This window comes from Anser brachyrhynchus (genome assembly GCF_964034855.1).
Source record: "Anser brachyrhynchus genome assembly, chromosome: 19".
In the NCBI taxonomy this organism is placed as follows: domain Eukaryota; kingdom Metazoa; phylum Chordata; class Aves; order Anseriformes; family Anatidae; genus Anser; species Anser brachyrhynchus.
Genome location: NC_137712.1, coordinates 10,200,524 through 10,218,232, shown reverse-complemented (window position 1 = coordinate 10,218,232; position 17,709 = coordinate 10,200,524). Strand labels below are relative to the sequence as shown.

General features: G+C 50.8%; 1 protein-coding gene across 14 annotated transcripts in view; it reads left to right on the top strand.

Annotated features, from left to right (window-relative positions):
- EHMT1 (euchromatic histone lysine methyltransferase 1) overlaps nt 1–17,709 on the top strand; it is a 115,796-nt gene that overhangs the window by 63,506 nt on the left and 34,581 nt on the right. For 11 of the 14 annotated variants that reach the window (XM_080561858.1, XM_080561862.1, XM_080561855.1 and 8 more), the window contains 7 exons: nt 464–1,020; nt 3,665–3,706; nt 10,441–10,618; nt 12,028–12,164; nt 13,043–13,231; nt 13,865–13,945; nt 16,013–16,133. In XM_080561858.1, the coding sequence (XP_080417984.1) occupies nt 464–1,020; nt 3,665–3,706; nt 10,441–10,618; nt 12,028–12,164; nt 13,043–13,231; nt 13,865–13,945; nt 16,013–16,133 (1,305 nt within the window). The remainder of the gene's footprint in view (nt 1–463; nt 1,021–3,664; nt 3,707–10,440; nt 10,619–12,027; nt 12,165–13,042; nt 13,232–13,864; nt 13,946–16,012; nt 16,134–17,709) is intronic. The other 3 variants (XM_080561863.1, XM_080561853.1, XM_080561859.1) reach the window with 2 other exon arrangements.

Sequence of the window (17,709 nt, the reverse complement as noted above, 5' to 3'; positions counted from 1 at the left end):
CTGTGCCTGTGCCACAGAAGCGTCCCCGACCAGCTCCACCGGCAGGCCTTCCTTGTGTCAGTCTGGTACTGTGAAGAGCCTTGCCAGAGATGTGAGTGCAAGATCGGGCAGCGTTTTGTTTGACGTGTGAGGTGTTGACATACGGTCCAATAAATGTAGTTATTAGAAAAGCTAAAGATAATATTTACCTTGAAAAATCCATAGTTGGGAATAGAGGGCCACATCGGCAGCTGAGGCAAGTGAGATTGAGTGCCCTGCTTTCAGCTGAGCTGCCCCACTTTTCCCCACCTGAGGATCCAGCCAGGCCAGTCAGGTAGGTAAGTAGGCAGCCTGAAAGGATATATGTAGCAGGCGGTGGTTTGGGGAGCCGTTTCCTCTCTGTTAGCCGCTCGAAGTGTGTTTCGATGACCCTTGTGACCCTTTTCTTTCTCCTCCCTTCTCCTTACCCTCCCTCTTTCTCCAGGGTTCAATGCCATGGCTGCAGATGAAAGTGCTACAGAAAAGCAAGTGGGGGAACCAAAAATGGCTGTAGACGGTGAAACCAACGGTTCCTGTGAGCACAGCGAAGCTGGTAGCCACCCAAACCCAGCAAAAAACACTCAGGACAATACGAAAGTGAGCCAGCAGGACTCTAGTACTAAATTAAATAGGATAGCAGAAAATGGCATTTCGGAACGAGATGGTGAGACTGGGAAGCAAAACCATATGAAAGCTAATGACTTCACGCAGACTTCTGTAACAGGGAGCAATGGATATATCCTAACCAAGCAGATGGCACAGGAGCAACCTCTAAGGACTACCAGCACCTTTGCTTCTCTCACCGGCCATGCTGCAAAAACCCTTCCAGGAGGAGCAAGCAAAGGGAGGACTGTGGGCACCTTTTCTCAGATGCAAGCCACGATGCCAGCCAAGCTTGGGGAGGGCAGTAAGGACATGGATGCTAAAAAAGCCACCGCTGCTAACACTGAAGTCAAGGTCCACAGAGCACGGAAGACAATGCCTAAACCCACCCCTAGCCTGGTAATGTATACGCCCAGAAGTCAGCGCTGCTGCTGTGATCGGTCTTGGCTTTCTCTGAGCGCGTGAGAGGGATACCTTGCTGCATGGGAGCGCGTGTGATTCCGAGGTGTCCCACTGAGAGGATTGATTTTTTTTTATTCTTTTTATTTTTCTATTTTTATTTTTTCTCTTCCTGCAGAGAGACAGAGGTGTTAAAATAGTCACGTGGCCACAATCAGCTCTCTTCCCCATTGTGTTGCTAAATATATAATTGATCAATTACCTTCTCCAGCAGATCTATGAGAGACACTAAATGGCCTTTCTCTCTTGGCTGTATTGCTCATCAGCCGTTTGCTGAAATCCAGAGCTGCTTGTGAAGCAAATTAGATTTTTTATAAGTTTGACCCAAAGGAAATTAAGCATAGCGTGTTAACTTGAGGCTTCTCCTAAGCTTGGAAGCTGTCAAGAAGCTGATATGTTAGGCAACTTGATTGCATTGCTTATCATTAAAGTAGTAAACCAGATGATGTTTTCTCCCTCCGTATGTGTTGCCTACAGTAACGCACCTTGTCAGAAACCTTCCCTCCACAACCCTTGGGGGTGGATTTACCATCACTTAATAAAAGAGACATCTGTCTGTTGTTTAGGAGGCAAAAGGAGATTTGAAGTCATCTGGTGCCTGCAAGTAATAGTGGGGGTGAGCAGAAATGGGCCTTCGTTTGTCGTAAACATTGGCCAAGTTGTTCTTTTTTTGGCCGAAGGTAGGGAGGTAGGGAATAGATGCTGGGAACAAGCAGATCTCTACTGCGAGCACTTGGTCTCCAGCCCTGTGACACTTTATATTTAGCTCCGATGAGCTAGATCCTTCCATCATGCTGTGTCTAACGATGGAGAGAGACCATCATGTACCTAGGTCAAGGAGAGGATTGCTGCGAGCCCTTCTTGGCAGCCTGAGGGGCGCCCAGAAATAAATGGGAAGCTGCTGCAGCTCTGTAAAAGCGGCTGTAACGGGTTGCTGTTAGCTACCAGCATCTTGTGGACAAGCAAAAGGCAAATTATCCTCAGATGTCACCCACATGTTGCAGCACAGCAGTAGTACGATGTAAAGGTCTCAAGAGCTGTGAATCACTGTGGTCTGGAGCAGGGGAAGGGGGAACAACAAAAAAAAAAAAAAGGTTGGTGGCACCTAGCCAGACACAGATGGAGAAAGGTGCCCTCGGCTGCCGCACCACCTGGGACTCCGGAAGCAGGTGGGAGTCCAAAGAGCACATCGAGCCTGCAAACCTCGTGGGCACGCAGCCTCGAGAGCAGGGCAGAAACCACGCCTGCCATGATTTCCCAACCATTCTCCCAAACCGCTAATTTCCCCTCTGATTTCCCCTGATTGCATTTGAATTCTCTCGCTCGCGCGCCCCTGCTGTGTTTTTTGGCTAGCGGCTGGGGAGGCCTCGACGCAGCACACGCGGCCTGACGAAAGTCCTGCGTAAGGCTTCCTCATCCGAACAAGGCTTTGCAACTGAAACGGCCTCGCAGCTTTCCTCCAGCAGCCTGTTGTGCGCTTAAACGAGGCAGGGCAAAACCCCAAACCCTGGTGGAATTTGACAGGGAGAGATCTCGCGGGGCTGAGCATTTGAAAAAGGCAATTCCCTTCTGAAAGACGACAGCTAGGTTAGGAAGGAGTGTTTTCATCATTCATGTTTTATGATACATCAAAAGAATATTTTTATGCAACCCCTTGGGCTTTAAGGCCTCTCTCTAGAAGGTTGCGTGCAGCGTTGGGGAGTGTTTTGGCATCGCTCCGTTACGCGAGGTGCTGTGGTTGTGGTGGTGATCGCTATTTGCTCGCACAGTAGCAGCGGCTTCAAAAGCCAAAGCCTGCAGTTGTTCAGGCCACTGTAACAAGTGCAGAGCCCGTCCTGTGCAGCCCCAGCCATTTTCCGTGGGGTTAAAATAGGGAAAGAAACAAAGTTCACAAGGAGGTGGTGAGAAGAGGCTGTTCACATGTTTCCCACTCAAGCCTCTGCGTCTGAACCCACTGGGCTCCAAGAATTGATCTCATTTCTGCAAGACAATAAAACAGCTGCTTTGTTCAGCCTTCCCGATAATTAGTCCCTAATTTTTCCCTCATTGTCTTTTGAATTTACATATTATTTTCTTTTGAGTAGCGGAGTCCTTCCTCACTGTCATTTTTCTGTCCCAATTATTTCTTTGCTGAGCTGCTTACAAGGGGCTCGTCAGCACGGCGCTGCAATAACTTTCCATGCACCAGCCTCCACATTCACACCTTTTCCCCTTCAAAAACACTACGAGAGCAGGTGGGTGTACTGCAGGAAGTAAGTTGTGGAAACCACCCAGAATTTCATGTTACAGGACACATGAGTTTTCCTCGTTAATTTTTTGAGAGCATTGCTCTTTTCTTGGTAGACTTCTCTTGCAGACGTGCTGCCTAAGAGAAGGAGAGGAGGGAAAAGGTGTTTTAGTGCCTGCAAAGCATAAACATTTGTTCCCCCTGGCTCATGTAGAAACCCACTGGGGCCAAAAAATTGTTTTCTTCAACCTGATAGCTGCCAGGGGACCTCAGTCGCCTTTTCTGCACATGCAGATTGGCCTTTGAAAGGAAGCAAATAATTTTTTCACGAATTTAACCAGCTTTTTCTCTGTTTAGGATTTGCTTCCTGAACTGGGATCGAAGCTGAATCTGAAACAGGTGACAATTTTAATTGATGTTGTCGCATGTTAAGGGGGTTTTAGAACAGATCTCAGAAGGGGTTGAAGCATTGGCTCTGCCCCCTTTCTGATCAGTTGGTGCACTAGCACAAACTGCACCTTTGGACGAATTTCTTCCATTCCTTCTTAATCCGTTTACAACTCTGTTAAGAAAGCAAAAGTTTCCAGGATGAGACAGCAGACTGAAAGGGAAGTGTGCGTGTGTGTCCTGAGCTTTGCGGAGGCCCCTCCTGCTCAGAAACTGCAGTTGCTGCATTTATCTTCACTGAGACGTGTCTGGGAGGAATGAATAAAGGATCTAGGCGGTGAAAGCATCCCGTAGTTGTCTCTTGAGATAGGAGGAGCAGCTGAGTTGGGAATCCCAGGTTCTGTTCCCAGTCATTGCGTGGTGACCACGAGGCCGTAGCCAGAGGTGCGTCTTTGGTGGTATTTTTCCTGTGCTGTGTGGAGAACCAGGTTGGGGGGACCGAGCTCCCAGAAGAAAGAGTGAAATTAATCCGTTTCACAACGTGAGCCCAAACTGTGGGTACCAGTTCAACTGGGGGCCTGGGCAGGAAGGAGGAGCACAGAGCAGAAGCTGCTGGGCTTATGTGGGTTATTTCTGCTGTCTGCCACTTCTGGGGCTGATCCTGGGGCTGGTCGGCTGCTTGCTCTCTGTGCACACAGGTGTTGCTGTCGTTGTAAGGCCTGGTTTTCTGCGTCCGTGCCCAGCAGCGCCGCGCTGACGTGGGCTGTGGGCTGCCAGCAGGGCTCCTGGCCTCAGAACCTCTTCTCTAGGGGCCAGGCAGGTGGCAGCTGGTGGTCTGCAAGCACCTGGGACTGCTCAGCAGGCTCCAACCCTCTAAACAAAGGGCAGGTCCTAACCGAGGTGGTGTTGGGGTATTGTCTCCTTGAGAGACGATAAAAAAAAATAAGAAAAAGAAGAGTAAAGGGGCACAGTGAAATAATGCTCTCCATCTGATTTGAAGAGCTGCTGTTGGCTCTTCTGGACCTGGAAGGAGCTCCCATGGACGGTCCTCTCCTGGCACTCAGGGCGGTGTGTATGTGCTGGAGGTGTGAGGTCCAGGAGTGTGAGCCTGGCCGTGGTCAGATGTCCCGTGCGGGGAATCTTTTAGGAGTGAAGAGGCCGCAGGCTGCCGCTGGCGTAGGGCTTCTTACTTAGATGGGTTACCGCGGGGAGCTAGAAAGTGGATTTGTGCAGTGCTTTCGCCTCGTATTCAGCTGGATGTGCTGGTGCTGTGCCTGCACTGCTGGCTGCTGCCGTCGCGGTCAAGTCACAGCGGGGTCGCGCTTCCAGTGGGTGCGTGCTCAACCTGCAGCTGAAAGGGCGTTACGGGGTGGATCGGTCGTGCATCTTGTCTGATCAATGTTCTTGGTGCTCCACGGCGAGGCTTAGGCAGCTGTCAGGATTCCCCAGCAGCGGCTGTAAGACTCCGTGCTGAAAACTGCAACTCCGCAGCACCGGTGGAGGGAGCGGAAAGCGGCGCTGCCACAGCTCCTCCAGGCGCTGTCATCTGCTTGTGAGACATTTTTTATAGCGGACACCGGTGTTTCTTGCTTAAATATCGTCCCCCGGGCTGTGAGAGCCCCTGGGACGCCGGTGCTTTGCGGAGTTCAAAGGCAGCGCGTGGGTGCGCGGCTCGTTCCCCTCCGCTGACGGATGCAGAGGCGCTCGCGCCCTGACAGCTGCCTCGCTGCCCCGTGGCAGCGGTGCTGAGTGCAGTCCTCCAGCTATTTGGCTTTGGCTGCAAGCTCGTGCCGTGCTGGAGATGAGAGGGGAAATACGACAGCTCCCACGGGCGCGCAGGGGCCGGCGCTGGGTGCCGAGCGCGAGCGGCAGCCTGGGGAGCGCGCCGGTGGCGTCGCAGCAGCGTGTGGCCGTGCTCCCAGCCCAGCTCCTCCTCGGTCGCTGCTCGCTCGCTTCGGGAACGAAAGAGCCCCTAATTGCGGGGCTGTGGGAAGAACGCCGCGTGCGGTCTATCGAAGCAACACGGGCTTTAATTAGGAAGGGTTTGTTTGTTCTTATTTTTTTGCTTCTGGGGAAGACAAAGCAGGATATTCCGTCTTTGCCATTTTTAGTAACTTCTCCCGACTGCTGGAGGGGATTTCTGCGCCAGTGATAGAAACGTGGTTGATCACATTACAGTGTAGAAATCACTTGGATATGATTTTCATCAACACACAAAATGATGTGTTCTTGTCCCAATTTGAGCAGATTTCTTGACCGTTTTTCTCACAGTGGCATCAAATATATTTGTGGTCCTTTTTTTTTTTTTTTTTTTTTTTTCTGTTTCCAGAGACAGACATCTCTGGAAACGTTGCCCTGAGCCCTGGGATAGCTGCTGCTGTTTCTTGCCTATCCCTTGCGATGCCCAGCAAGAAATAGTGACTTCACAGCCTGTTGCACGGGATCGGCTGACGCCACGTGAGAAGCTGCAAGAAACACAGGCGGTAGCAACACACCCAGTTTCTTTCCTTCTCGTTTTTGGTCCTTTCTTGCCTGTTGGTGGCATACACACGTGTGGTGCCTTCGACAGCGTGGGGACCGTGGAGATCAAACCGTGGCCTGGGGCTGCCTGCCACTGTCCTCCGAGAGGTGATGGGAAGCTGAAAGCAGAACTCCGCTCACCCGTTAAAAAATTCAGTGTAATTGGGGAAAAGAAAGAAAAACACCCCGGCCTTATTGGGCAGGGATAACAGAGCAGTGGAGTAAGTTTAGTGTCAGCAGTCGTGTTTCTTGCCTGGAGTTCGGCTGTCTGCAGTGCAGCCCACGCGGGGGTTAGGTGAAGGCACCTCTGCTCTCGAGCGCTGGTTGGTTTAAGTGAAAGCAGCTGATCTTCATCCAGTTTCTGAGCGTAGTGGTTTATTTTGCTAAAAATGCATCTGGAAGCGTGCGCACCCTCGTTGGTGCTCTCAGCAGGTCAGGCGGTGCCCAGCAGCCCCTGGAAGCCAGGCGTCGCTTTGCTGGCACGCTCGCTGCTGGTGCGGGCTGCAGGGCGGCCAGCCGGGCGTTTTCCGCCCTGAGCAGGGAGACACGAAGAGGAGGAGCCGGGATCTTCAGCAGTCGAAGCGGGAACGTGTTAGGATTTGTCATGGCAAACTGGATGAGGAGATGCTGACTGCGATCAGCTCGGAGGGGCTAACTGAAGTGCTCTTTGCAGCCCCCGTGTTTGTACTCGGCTGCCGTTAGCCTCACTCTCACCTCCTCTGCCAGGCTGGGAAAAGGTAAGAGAAGCTCTAAGCCAAGAGGCAAGAGTTGGCTTGGGTGGCTGTTGGGCTGCAAGCAGTTTTACGGACCCCTGCTTGGTGCTCTGCCTCGTGCTAGGAGCAGGGAGGGTGGGGGGAACCCGTCCGTCCGTTGTGACAGTGGAAGAAAGCAGCACGTGGCAGGAGCGTGAATTGCAGTCAGCTGTGGCAGTGACCAAGTAGCTCATGGGGCTGGAGCTGGGGCTTGCCAGCCCTGGGCTGGGCCAGCAGGAGCTGCTCTGCCTTGTCCCCCTGTTCCCCAGGGGAAACCTTCACCTGGGGGCTGCCTCCGACAGCCTGTCCCTAGCAGAAACCATGTCGGAGCAGTTGCAGAAGTCCTCTGGTCGTGCTGGGGGCGTGCAGGCAGACCTGTGAGCTTTGCCTTCCAGTGGATCGCTGTAATATTTTGCTTCTGTTTTGCTTTGAAGGGACTCTGCTGCGCCCCCAGTAGCCCAGCATCCCAGCTCCCAGGCCCAGGGTCTGTCTTCTGCCTTCGCCTCTTTTATTTGCACCTTCTAGCTCTCCTCTGCTGCGAGGGGCCGGGGTGTAAATGCCGGTGAAGGATACAGAACAAGGAAGGGCCCGCTGAACCCGCTGTCCGCCAGCCTGCTGTGGTTTTAAGGAAGAAGAGATTTCCCAGCGGAGCAGCGCTAGATTAGCAAAGCTTCTTTTCTGGGAGTGTTCAGATCTGGAGCAGACAGAGCAGAGCAGTGTTAAGGGCTTGGTGTAAGAGAGCGGGAGGGACTGTGCCTACAGGCTGGAGCTAGGGAACTGGCAGAATGCAGAGACTTGAGAAACAGGAAAAGAATAAAGTTGAATCCACTAAACACTCTTAATAATCGTGCTGGAAGGTGAAAATTTAATGAGAACAGCAAAGATACAGCTGTTCCATCTGGTGAAGAACGAAGGAAGATGGTGAGAAAGCTGAGTATGTACTGAGCATGAATGCATTCAAATCTTTGCTGACCTTTTTTATTACAGTCCTTAGATCTAGGATCTGATTTGTTTCTATATAAAACATATATATAATGTATGTTTTACTGCTGGCCTGCTCAGCTTCCTGTGCTGTCAGGCTTCCTGAGAGATCTGGTCACCTCTCTGCAGAAATTCTCCTTCTGTCATGTTGCTGCATATGGCTCCAAGCAATGATGCAGATCGCACAAGGCTTAATTTGGTTTTTAGAACTGTTTTACCAGAATTGCCACGAAAAAGTCACATTGAACAGTTGTCACGCAGCCCCATTGAAGATTTGTAATTTATTTCCATATTCTAATTACAGGGAGAGAGAAAAACCCCAAGCTAATAACATGCTACTTTTTCATTTCAAACTTGCTTGTGTTCTGCCAAGCAGTCTGGTGTGGTTTGGATGTGAATTCTTAATGTTTGGGGGTAACAGCAGGCTTCTGAGACCAGCTGCAAGAACCTGCACTTAAAGGACAAAGAGTGCGGCTCTTGTGTACGCTCCTTTAGCTGCAGGCAGCTCCGCGTCAGATCTGCCTCTCCCAAGCTCATTTTTCTAATTTTAAGTTAAATATGGAAAGCAGTGGATGTTCCGGGGGACTTGGGAATTCTCAGAATAATCCCGTATCCAAGAGTTAACGTTAACCTTTCGATCTATAAACTAGGGACTTTGAAGAGGTATAAATAGTATTGTTGAGACTATTATTGGCACGCTGTGCCCAGCACTCCTGACGTACTCGTTGTAAGGGGCAGAACAACTGGGAGCAGTCTTAGGAGTGATCCAATGTCCAGAAAATGATCCTACAGGCACTTCACTTGCTCGTTCTTTTAAACTTACTGAAGAGAAAGTTTAAAAAAAATTTACATGATCATAGTCTATAAGTGTCTTCTTGGAGTGAGAGTTTCTGATGATACAGGGTTTTTTAATTTAGTGGGAAAAGGGTAATGCATGTAATTATTTGGCAGTGAGAGCAATTAAGCATTGGGACAGCGTATCAAAGGATATGGTGGATTTGTCGTCTCTGAAATCGTTAATCCAGGACTAGATGCCTTTCAAGAAAAGCCGTGGTAATTCAGCCAGAAGTTATGGGCTTGATGCAGGAATCATTGGAACTTTGATGGCCTCTCTTTATTCAGGCCCTTTTTGATGATCGTTATAGCTCTGCTGGCTGTGAGCAGTCCCTTGCTCTCTGCCAGCAGTGCGCCCGTGGCAGAGCCATGGTTAGGAGCATCGGTCGCTTCCCCATTTGTTCACAAGGTCACGCGTTACTTGAAAGCTGTGTCTAGGAGTACCTATACGAACCTGGACTGTAAAAAGTGGGGTTTTTTTTTGCTTGCTGCTTCTTTTCTTCCTTTTCTTTTGCGTGGCTTCCTCTTTTTGTTTTGGCATTTCGGCTGTTTCTTCAGAAGTCCCGTAGGAGAAGCGTTTTCCTGCAGGAGGAGCAGCACTACAGCATTGCCATCGCAGTGCCTGTCATCTGCTAACCCTGCCCTTGGCTTTCTGGAGCACCTCCTCCAAACCTGCCTCCTGCTTGACAGTTGCGTGGACAGGCGTAGGGAGGGACATGGATGTGGCTATAGGTCATCTGTTAAGTACGGAGGAGGGCAAATGCAGTGTGAAATGGGAAAGGAGTGGCAGCGCTTACCCCTGGCTGCCGTTGGGTGCCCGGTGGACACGCAGCCGTAGCCGTCCTGGGTGCTTTGTTTGAGTGTGAGCTCAGATCAGAGCATGCGCAAGCTGCCCTGGGGCCTGGGAGCCCGCGGTGATGTGGGGTATGGGAACAACTCCAGAATCCTCTCGAGCCTTGCCAGCTCTCCGCAGGAGCTTATAACTTGCTCGGCGTTTTGTGTCGCAACAGCCAGACCGGCCCTGCCCGAGCTGGCCTCCCTAATTCAGGGGAAGCTTGGGCAGGTCTTGGCTAGGGCAGTGCTGTGGCTGGACGTGCGGTGTCAGGCCAGTCCTTCCTTGCCTTTGTTTCGCTCTGTGCTCGGCTAGCGGGTGTGAGCCCGTGGCTTTGCTGAGGCTTTAGTAGCGTGCCAGGTGGTGGCCAGGAGGACGGGTCCCTTCCCGTGCTGCCCGCTCCTCCACATCATCTCTGCAAGGCTCAGATCCTGGTACCTGCAGGGATGTGCCAGCCACGCTCCGGCTGTGTTTCAGGGAATGGGCGTCTTTGTTGCGTTTGTTCGTCTTCTCCAGAGCCAACCAAACGCCTGCGTAAACAGTGTCTGGTGCTTGTCGTCATCTGCGCTGTGCAGAGAGCTGCCGTCTCTGCGATGCAGTCCTTCACCTTCGCAGGGAACAGCCTTCACCGAGCGAAGGAGCAGCAGCCTGAGTGTGTTTTGCAGTCTTTAGGCAAAGTAAAGTTGTTTGCTAGAGGAGGGGCCGAGTGCTTTTGCTTTGAGTGCATGGTCAAATGCAGGTGGTTATGCTAGAAAGAAAGGGATTAAATTTGTCTTTCTAATTTCTTTAAATACAGAGGCTCAGTGTAACTTCATTTTGTTTTTCAGCATGCAAGTAAAGACCCCAAAGATGGGAGAGACAGCAGAGATCAAAAAGAATCTAAGGAGGAAGGCAACAAAAATGTCCTGGAGTTTGGGAAGCCGTTGCCCTTGCCCTCTCTCCCGGGCCTTCACCAGTCACTACCTCAGAACCAGAGCTATGTGGCCACCACGAAGTCGCAGACGGGTAAAAAGGACAGAGTTAAAATCCCTGGCAGCACCCGCCTCCCAGACGTGTGTGTGAGTCCGAGTGCGTGGGCTGAGGCAGGTTAGCAAGGACGGACACCCCTGTTAGTCCTTCTCAGTGCTGAATATCCTTGAGGGTTTCCTTGCCCGCTGGCACCAGTAGGGCTGTAGCTGGGGGCCGTGTTTTAACAGACGCCTTTCATCTGTCCACCTGTGTGCAGCTGGCCCTGGCACTGCATGATGTGTGTGTCCTCTGGACTCCATGTAGTCACCCGTGGGTGTTGCACACGCGGGGTTTATCCTTGCAGACCCCTGTTGAAGTGGGCTCGGAAGTGAAGCTCGCTCCCTGGGGAGCGCTGTGCTGTCCTTCTTGGGACCCGGTCACCGGGTGCAGGTCCGTGGAGGGATGGGGTGGAAGGCAGCGGTAGTTCTGATCAAGGGGCTGAGCCTCAGGTTGGTGGGCGAGCTCGCCAGGGTCCGGCACCTTGTGCTTCTGTTCCCCGTGGGGAGGTGGTTGGGCTGCGACAGGCACCGCCAGGCCAGGGATCGCCGCTGCTGAAACCTCACTGCGATGCTCTGCAGCTGTTTCTGAGGGACTTTGTCAATGTGAGAGCTGCTCCCCGTGAGGTACAGTAGTGTAGATAACGTGCTTTGGCTTAGCGGAAAGTTTTTGAAAGGATTCTTCATAGCTTTTGGTGAAACTTCATCACAGTGAGAGACGAGGAAATGTTTGCAAGGAGCAGCCTGTACGGCTGCCGGTGCTGGTTCCTGCTGTCTGCTGTTAAAAGAGCCGGTGCTAGGCGAGCTTCTGATGTGCATCCACCAAAGACAGGAGCAGGAGGAGAGGAGCGATGGCTGGCTTCATTAGAAGGCCAGGAGGGAGACTCAACAAATTAAGACCCGATCAAAGCAGTGAAAGGAATCAAACAAACTTCCATGGCAGGTGTGAAATGAGGTTAAACGGCAAACAGCTCTTTATTTAAGATTCCTTTTCCCTCTGTGTTCTTTAGTTATTATTTGATCGCTTTTGTTGTAAGTCAGTATTATTAGCCTTGCAGTATCTATTTGAGCAAGTTGGATTCTATTCAGCCTCCTACGGCATCAGCAATACTGCCAAACGCAGGCTAATTTAAGGATTTGATGTTATGTGTGGTGATGTAGGGGCCAGAAGGAACATGGAGAGGATACTCAGAATTTGGGTGAGTTTGCAGCACTGGCAAAAAGCTCTTTGTGTGTTTGCACGTATGCGTGTGTCATCATTTAGTTGAATTGTAAACAAATTAGTTGGAGTGGGAAGCCTTTTTTCTCAGATCATGCCCTCAAATATGGTTTCCCACATTACAGCCTCCACTTTCTTCCCCTTCTTTTCATTTCTGAACGAACTTTGGGTTTATTTTGCTTTTTTTGCAGCTGCTGCAGTATCTCGGAAGAAAAAACGGAGAATGGGAACCTATAGCCTGGTTCCCAAGAAAAAGACCAAAGTGTTAAAACAGAGAACAATGATTGAGATGTTTAAGAGCATAACTCATTCCTCTGCGGGTGCCAAGGTGAGGGGTGCGCTGAGCCTTCTGGGCACTTGTCCTGGCCCCTTGTCCTGGCACACCAACCCCATGGGTAGGTGTGGGAACATGCTGGCTCGTTGCCGCCAGCATCTTCTGTTCTGAGACTGCATCTCTCTGGTGACAGCATCCTGCTCGCAGCAGCCTCGCTGCTTTGAAAATGGCTTTTTGAGGGTGGCTGTTCAGATACCAGCTCTTAAACATTTCCAGTGAATGTTTCCTTTCTGTCCTGTGAGTGCTGTGGAACTGGAGAGTTTTCAAGCCTACGCTGTGCGGTAACCTTTCTGTTTTGGAGTCCTCAAGGTTGCTGCCTAGCGTTGCTTGAGGCCGGAAGGCAAAACAAGCAGTTACTTAAAAACAGACCTTAGACTAGGATTCCCTCCTGATCAGCTTCTGCTTTTGCTGCAGTTTGGGCCCTGAAGTTTTGGTCTTTGAGCACTACGGGTTCATGGAGCGGGGTAAAAAATTCCTCGCTCTGGTTTAACGTCCCTTTGCATTCCCTAGAAACCTTCTTTGCGCCCTTGGTATTCCACGGCGGAGCTGCCCTCCCATGTTTAAATGAGGCTGCGTGGGCCGGCCGAAAGCTCCTGACCAGCAGCCCTCCCCGTAACGCCTCGTGCAGCCACATGAGGCTAGAATGACTCCTCGTGGTGTCTCGTTCCCCAGATTGACAGGGTTAGGTGGCACATGGCAGGCGCTGGGGCTGGCTTTGCTGGCAGCGTTTAAGAGCTCTGGAGGGACATCAAGCCAGCTTTCCCCTGGCAGCTGTAACCCTTCTAACACAGAGGCGGTCTGGGATGGGTTCAGCTGCTCTGTGCTATGAATTGATGTTGTCTTTGTGGCTCATGTGCTTGGACAACTTCCAGAGTGAAAAGGACCTAGGTGATGTCAGCCCTCATGTGAATGGGGAAAGCATAGATGTAGACTCTGAAGAGGAAGACTCTGATGAGTTAGAAGAGGAGGATGATCACGGAGCAGAACAGGCAGCTGCATTTCCTGCAGATGATAACAGGACCTCTAAAGACAGCGCGTCTGACGCAGACAATGCCAGAAAGGTATTCACATGCCCCGTGCAGGACTTAGAGCGGGACGGGACACTGCTTACACCCATGGGATAGGAGTGGCGTCAGTTGAGGCAATTTCTAGGATTTTTTTAGTCTGCAAGGTGGCAGAAAGCTCAGCGGTGGAAGTGAGGCTTTTGATGACCACTTCCTGCTCCCTCTTTCCCCCGTGAGAGTCTCTCACCTACCCTCCTGTTTCAGCCTTGCTATGTAATGCGCTGTGGTCTGGTGCATGTGCAGGACCCCCACGACACTTAGTTATATTACTCACCAAACCAGTAAGAGATGTCTTCCTACCCTTGCTTGTTACAGGCCGGTAAAGCACTAAAATTGGTTTAGTTAACTTCTCCCAAATCACGCTGCGTAGTGTAGGTATGAGGCTGTTTCTCGATAATCAGAGAAATTGAGATTTGGTTTGAAAACTTTCTTCTGGAGTTGGATTTTTTTTTTTTCTCTTGTACTATCCTGATGGGTGAACCATGATGTGCATTAACAGCCTTGGAGGTCTTGTCCTGGAGAGGAAACGGTGTTAGTGCACACATGGGCGGCAGGGTGATGGGGGGTGCTGTGCTCTGGGGGGCCTGACGTGACTGACTCTTTCTGTTCTTGGGCAAATGGTGGCTGCAGATGGATGATGGCGAGTCTGAGGAGGAGCAAGAGTCTGGAGAATCTGTGGAGGAGGAGGAAGATGGAGATGAGTCTGACTTGGTAAGCCGGGCTGCTGATTGCATCTGAAAGCCTTTGTCCTGCTGATAATAATTTCCCCTTTGCACTGCTGCCAGAAAGAGAGCAGCGGTGTAGTTTCAGGTCTCTTTGACAAAACTCACTCGCTGGAGCCACCCACACACACAGTATTGTTTTCCACAAGGTGCTTAACCATGATCTGTGATACAATTAATTGCTTTCTGATGCTAATTAATGGGCTTTTATTTGTTGTTTTCAACAAGGTGTTGACTGCTTTTAATCGTTTGAATGTTAGTAGAAATATTTAAGGGTGCTTACATTCTTTGGAGGCAGACTTGGCAAGTGGTGGGAGCCGGCAGTGTTTTCTTAGCAAGCTGAAGCTCAGCCTGCATCTTCAGAGTCCAGGTGGAGTTCTTCACAAATCCGTTGGGCCAGCCACTGCCCAAATTCACGCCTATCTGACATGTCACCTCACTACCACATGAGCTGGCAGCCCTTACCGGGGAGGTGTACAGACAGCACACAGACAGACAGTGCTAAAGCAAGATTTTCACCAGCTGGTGGTGATTTTTACTTTTTGTTTTTCAGATGGCTGGTGAAGGTAACCTGATACTTTCTTGTTTTTGAAATTGCTGTTCACTGGTTGTCTGTCTCCCCACCCTCCCTTTTACTTTAAAAATTGTGCTCCCTTTTCGCAGCATCTCAAGTTGAGGAGCCAGCATTTAAGGCACCCCACTTCTTCAGTCACCTTGAGAAAATTATTGACTTCATTGTCTTGATGGTTTGGGCTGAAGGTAGAAGTAACTATACCAGATGAATTGGTGAAACTCTGAAGAATCTTGTTCCTTCTTCTCTGACACTCCGAGAGCCAGAGAGGACTAGGCAGGAGGAACTGTGTGGCCTGTGCCCTTCACGGGGCAGCCAAGGCACGTTTGCAGTGCTGGCTCAAGCCAAGGGTTGAGCTTGCATTCAAGTCTGAACACCCGAGTCATATCTACACATCCTAGACTGTGGCTTTTGCTGTGCTCATATCTGGTGAGTCAGTCAGCAACCCAGACAGGGACTGGCTCAAACGCAAACCTCTCACCCACGAGCGGTGTGACGCAACCGCTGTAAGCCACGTGGCGAGGCAGAGGCGAGCCCGTGCTCGGGCACGGGTATCCTCAGGGCAGTGCAGACAGCGCCGCGGAGCTGCCCGGGAGCCAGCGCTCAGCACCACCTTTGCCCGGCTGTACTCACCGTGCAGCACCGGTTTCCTGTTGAAGTAGGCCATGAAGGTAGGGCCTGATCCAGCCTCCGCTGAAGGCAGCAGCAGCTTTTTTATAGGCTTCGGTGGGAGACGGTTAGCTCTCAGGAGCCGGCTGTTTCAGTCTGAACACGAATTTTATGGCTGGAGCTTTGAACATGGGTTACAGGGTTGGGGTGCCCGGTTCCCTGTTCTGATGTTGACTTTGAAAACCCACCCCAGGCAACTGTATTTCCTGCATTTAAAAGAAACATACAAAAACCCCAAACCCTGTCTAGATTCATACATGCCTGAAGATTGCTGCATGATTAGGCTGTGCTGACGTGATACCCAGTACCTTGCTCAGGGAGGGGGCCTGTCTGCTGTTGTAGGGTTAAACTCCCCAAGGTCTGTCCCAGCCCTGTTAAGCTGGCTCTTTTAGGTACAAGACAGGGTTTTTTTTGTTTGTTTGTTTTTTTCTAGCACAACCGTGGGGCAATGTGAACATTTTAGTTTGAAAAAAACTTCTCTGGGGAGAAGCTAAAAGTGTGCGTGTAACTGCATACTTACCCTGCTGCACAGGGGTACTCAGCTACTCCTGTGATGAGTGTGGCGTAAGAGCCTACATGGAAGAGAAAGTGAAGCATGCACTATTGAAATGACAGGAAATACACCCACATGTGCGCCTGTGTTTCCTTTTCGGCGCTATAAAGGCATCTTTGCACCACTTGATTTCAAACCCCCAGTCCTTAAGGCCTTTTCACACAACTCAAGCTGTGTGGGGGCTCTTCCACATGGGTGCAAAGGACTGCTGGGATGCTGGTACCAACATGCCTGACATGCCCGTGGCCTCTCTGGTTATTCAGAGCTCGGAGTCCAGCATCAAGAAGAAGCTGCTGAAGAGGAAAGGCAAGACGGACAGCCCATGGCTGAAACCCACCCGCAAGAGGAGACGGAGGAATAAAAAGAAACAAGCCAGTGTACTAGGTAACTGATTGTGTTTTGTTCTTTAATTGCACAGAAAGTAGCCTTCCAAGTGGGGGTAAGGACCTGAGGCCCATAAGGCAGGGGCTGTAGGCAGAGCTCTTTGATCCTTTTGAGGGTAGGCTGCATGGTGAACCAGGGCCTGAGCTTGTATCTCACTCATGCTCATGTGAGGCTCACGTCCACGCTTTTACAGCAGTTTAAATACAAGGCGACCTTATCCTTGGCATGCTGGAGAAATGTTTTTTTGTTCATGTGCTCCCCTTATTTCAGAACATCAAACAAAGACCGCGTGGTTCATGTAAACTGTGACCTTGGGGGGCTTGGTTAGATGCAGAAGGAAAAGGAAGAGCCGTCCCAGAGTGGTGCTCTGTTGCTTTTTGTGGATGTTTGTCTAGCTGAAGGCAGTGCGCAGGCTGTTGCTTATTCTGAAAGCACCACACCGTGTAATTTAGCAACCTCTGGCCCATCTCATGGTGTGGATGTAGTGCAGGCGGCCATTCTGGTTTGACCTGGCACTCAGAAGTTACCCAGCACTCCAGATTAGTTTTCAGTGCCCTTTGTCTTCTGAAAGCTGTGGGATGGGGAGAGTGGGGATGCAGGCTGGATCTGATTCTTCATCTTCAGGAAAAGTACCAAGACAGGTTTAAAAAAAAAATAATGTTCATTCTCTGAAGTGAAGTTGTGCCTTCAGCATCTTTATTAAGGCTTCACACATCCATAGCCATAAAAGAGTTTATTCTGTGTTTGTTAATTCTTTGCAAACAGGCCACTTTTTATCATCAGATTTGTTGGTGCCTCTTTTCTAAATGACCACGTTTCAGCCTCTGGGCTGTGCCTGGCGTTTGTCACTCATCTGACGTGCTCCTGTTCCTCCTGAGGCAAACCCCTTCTAAAAAGGAAGCGGGGGCCATTGATCCCTTTCAGAGCAAATAGCTAATTCTTCATTTCAGATGCAGACTGGTTTTCCGTCCCTTCAATAAAGGTGGCAGCCAGTCTTTCAGGCTAACACAAGTCTCTTGGCCAAGCCTGAGTGGGAGAAGCAAACCAGGAGAGAGAGCTGAAGCCAAGGGAATGCGAAGAGATGAGAATTCCCACGAAGGCTGCGAGGGATCCCCCACGCGATCCCTTTCCAGCAGCCGCTTTGTTCGCCTAGAGCCAGGACTTGGCTTTTATGTTTTCCCCTCCCGTGAAGCCGAATGTCACCTGTCTCGTCCTCCTCACCCCGCGCCTTGTCACCGGCTCGCCCTGCCTGGCTGGAGCGTACCTGGAGCCCTTGGCAGCAGGTTGGAGACAGGAGAATGTGCCGAGCCCTGGTTTCGTCCCTTCCTCGTGCCATTTAAGCTTCTGCTGCTGTAGCAGTACGGCAGCAGGCAGATGTGCCTTTCAGAGGCAGAACTTACTGGTCTCATTTCTTCTTTTCTTTGTTACCTACCTAAGTGGAAGTGGAAAATCTGTCTGATCAGACAGGGAAGGAGATAAGAGATGAGAGATCAATTGTGCCATATATGCCCAGATGTCACATTTTCATAATTCTATGTGCATCTGTGCTCCCAGCCGCTCCGAGGAGCCTGCAGCC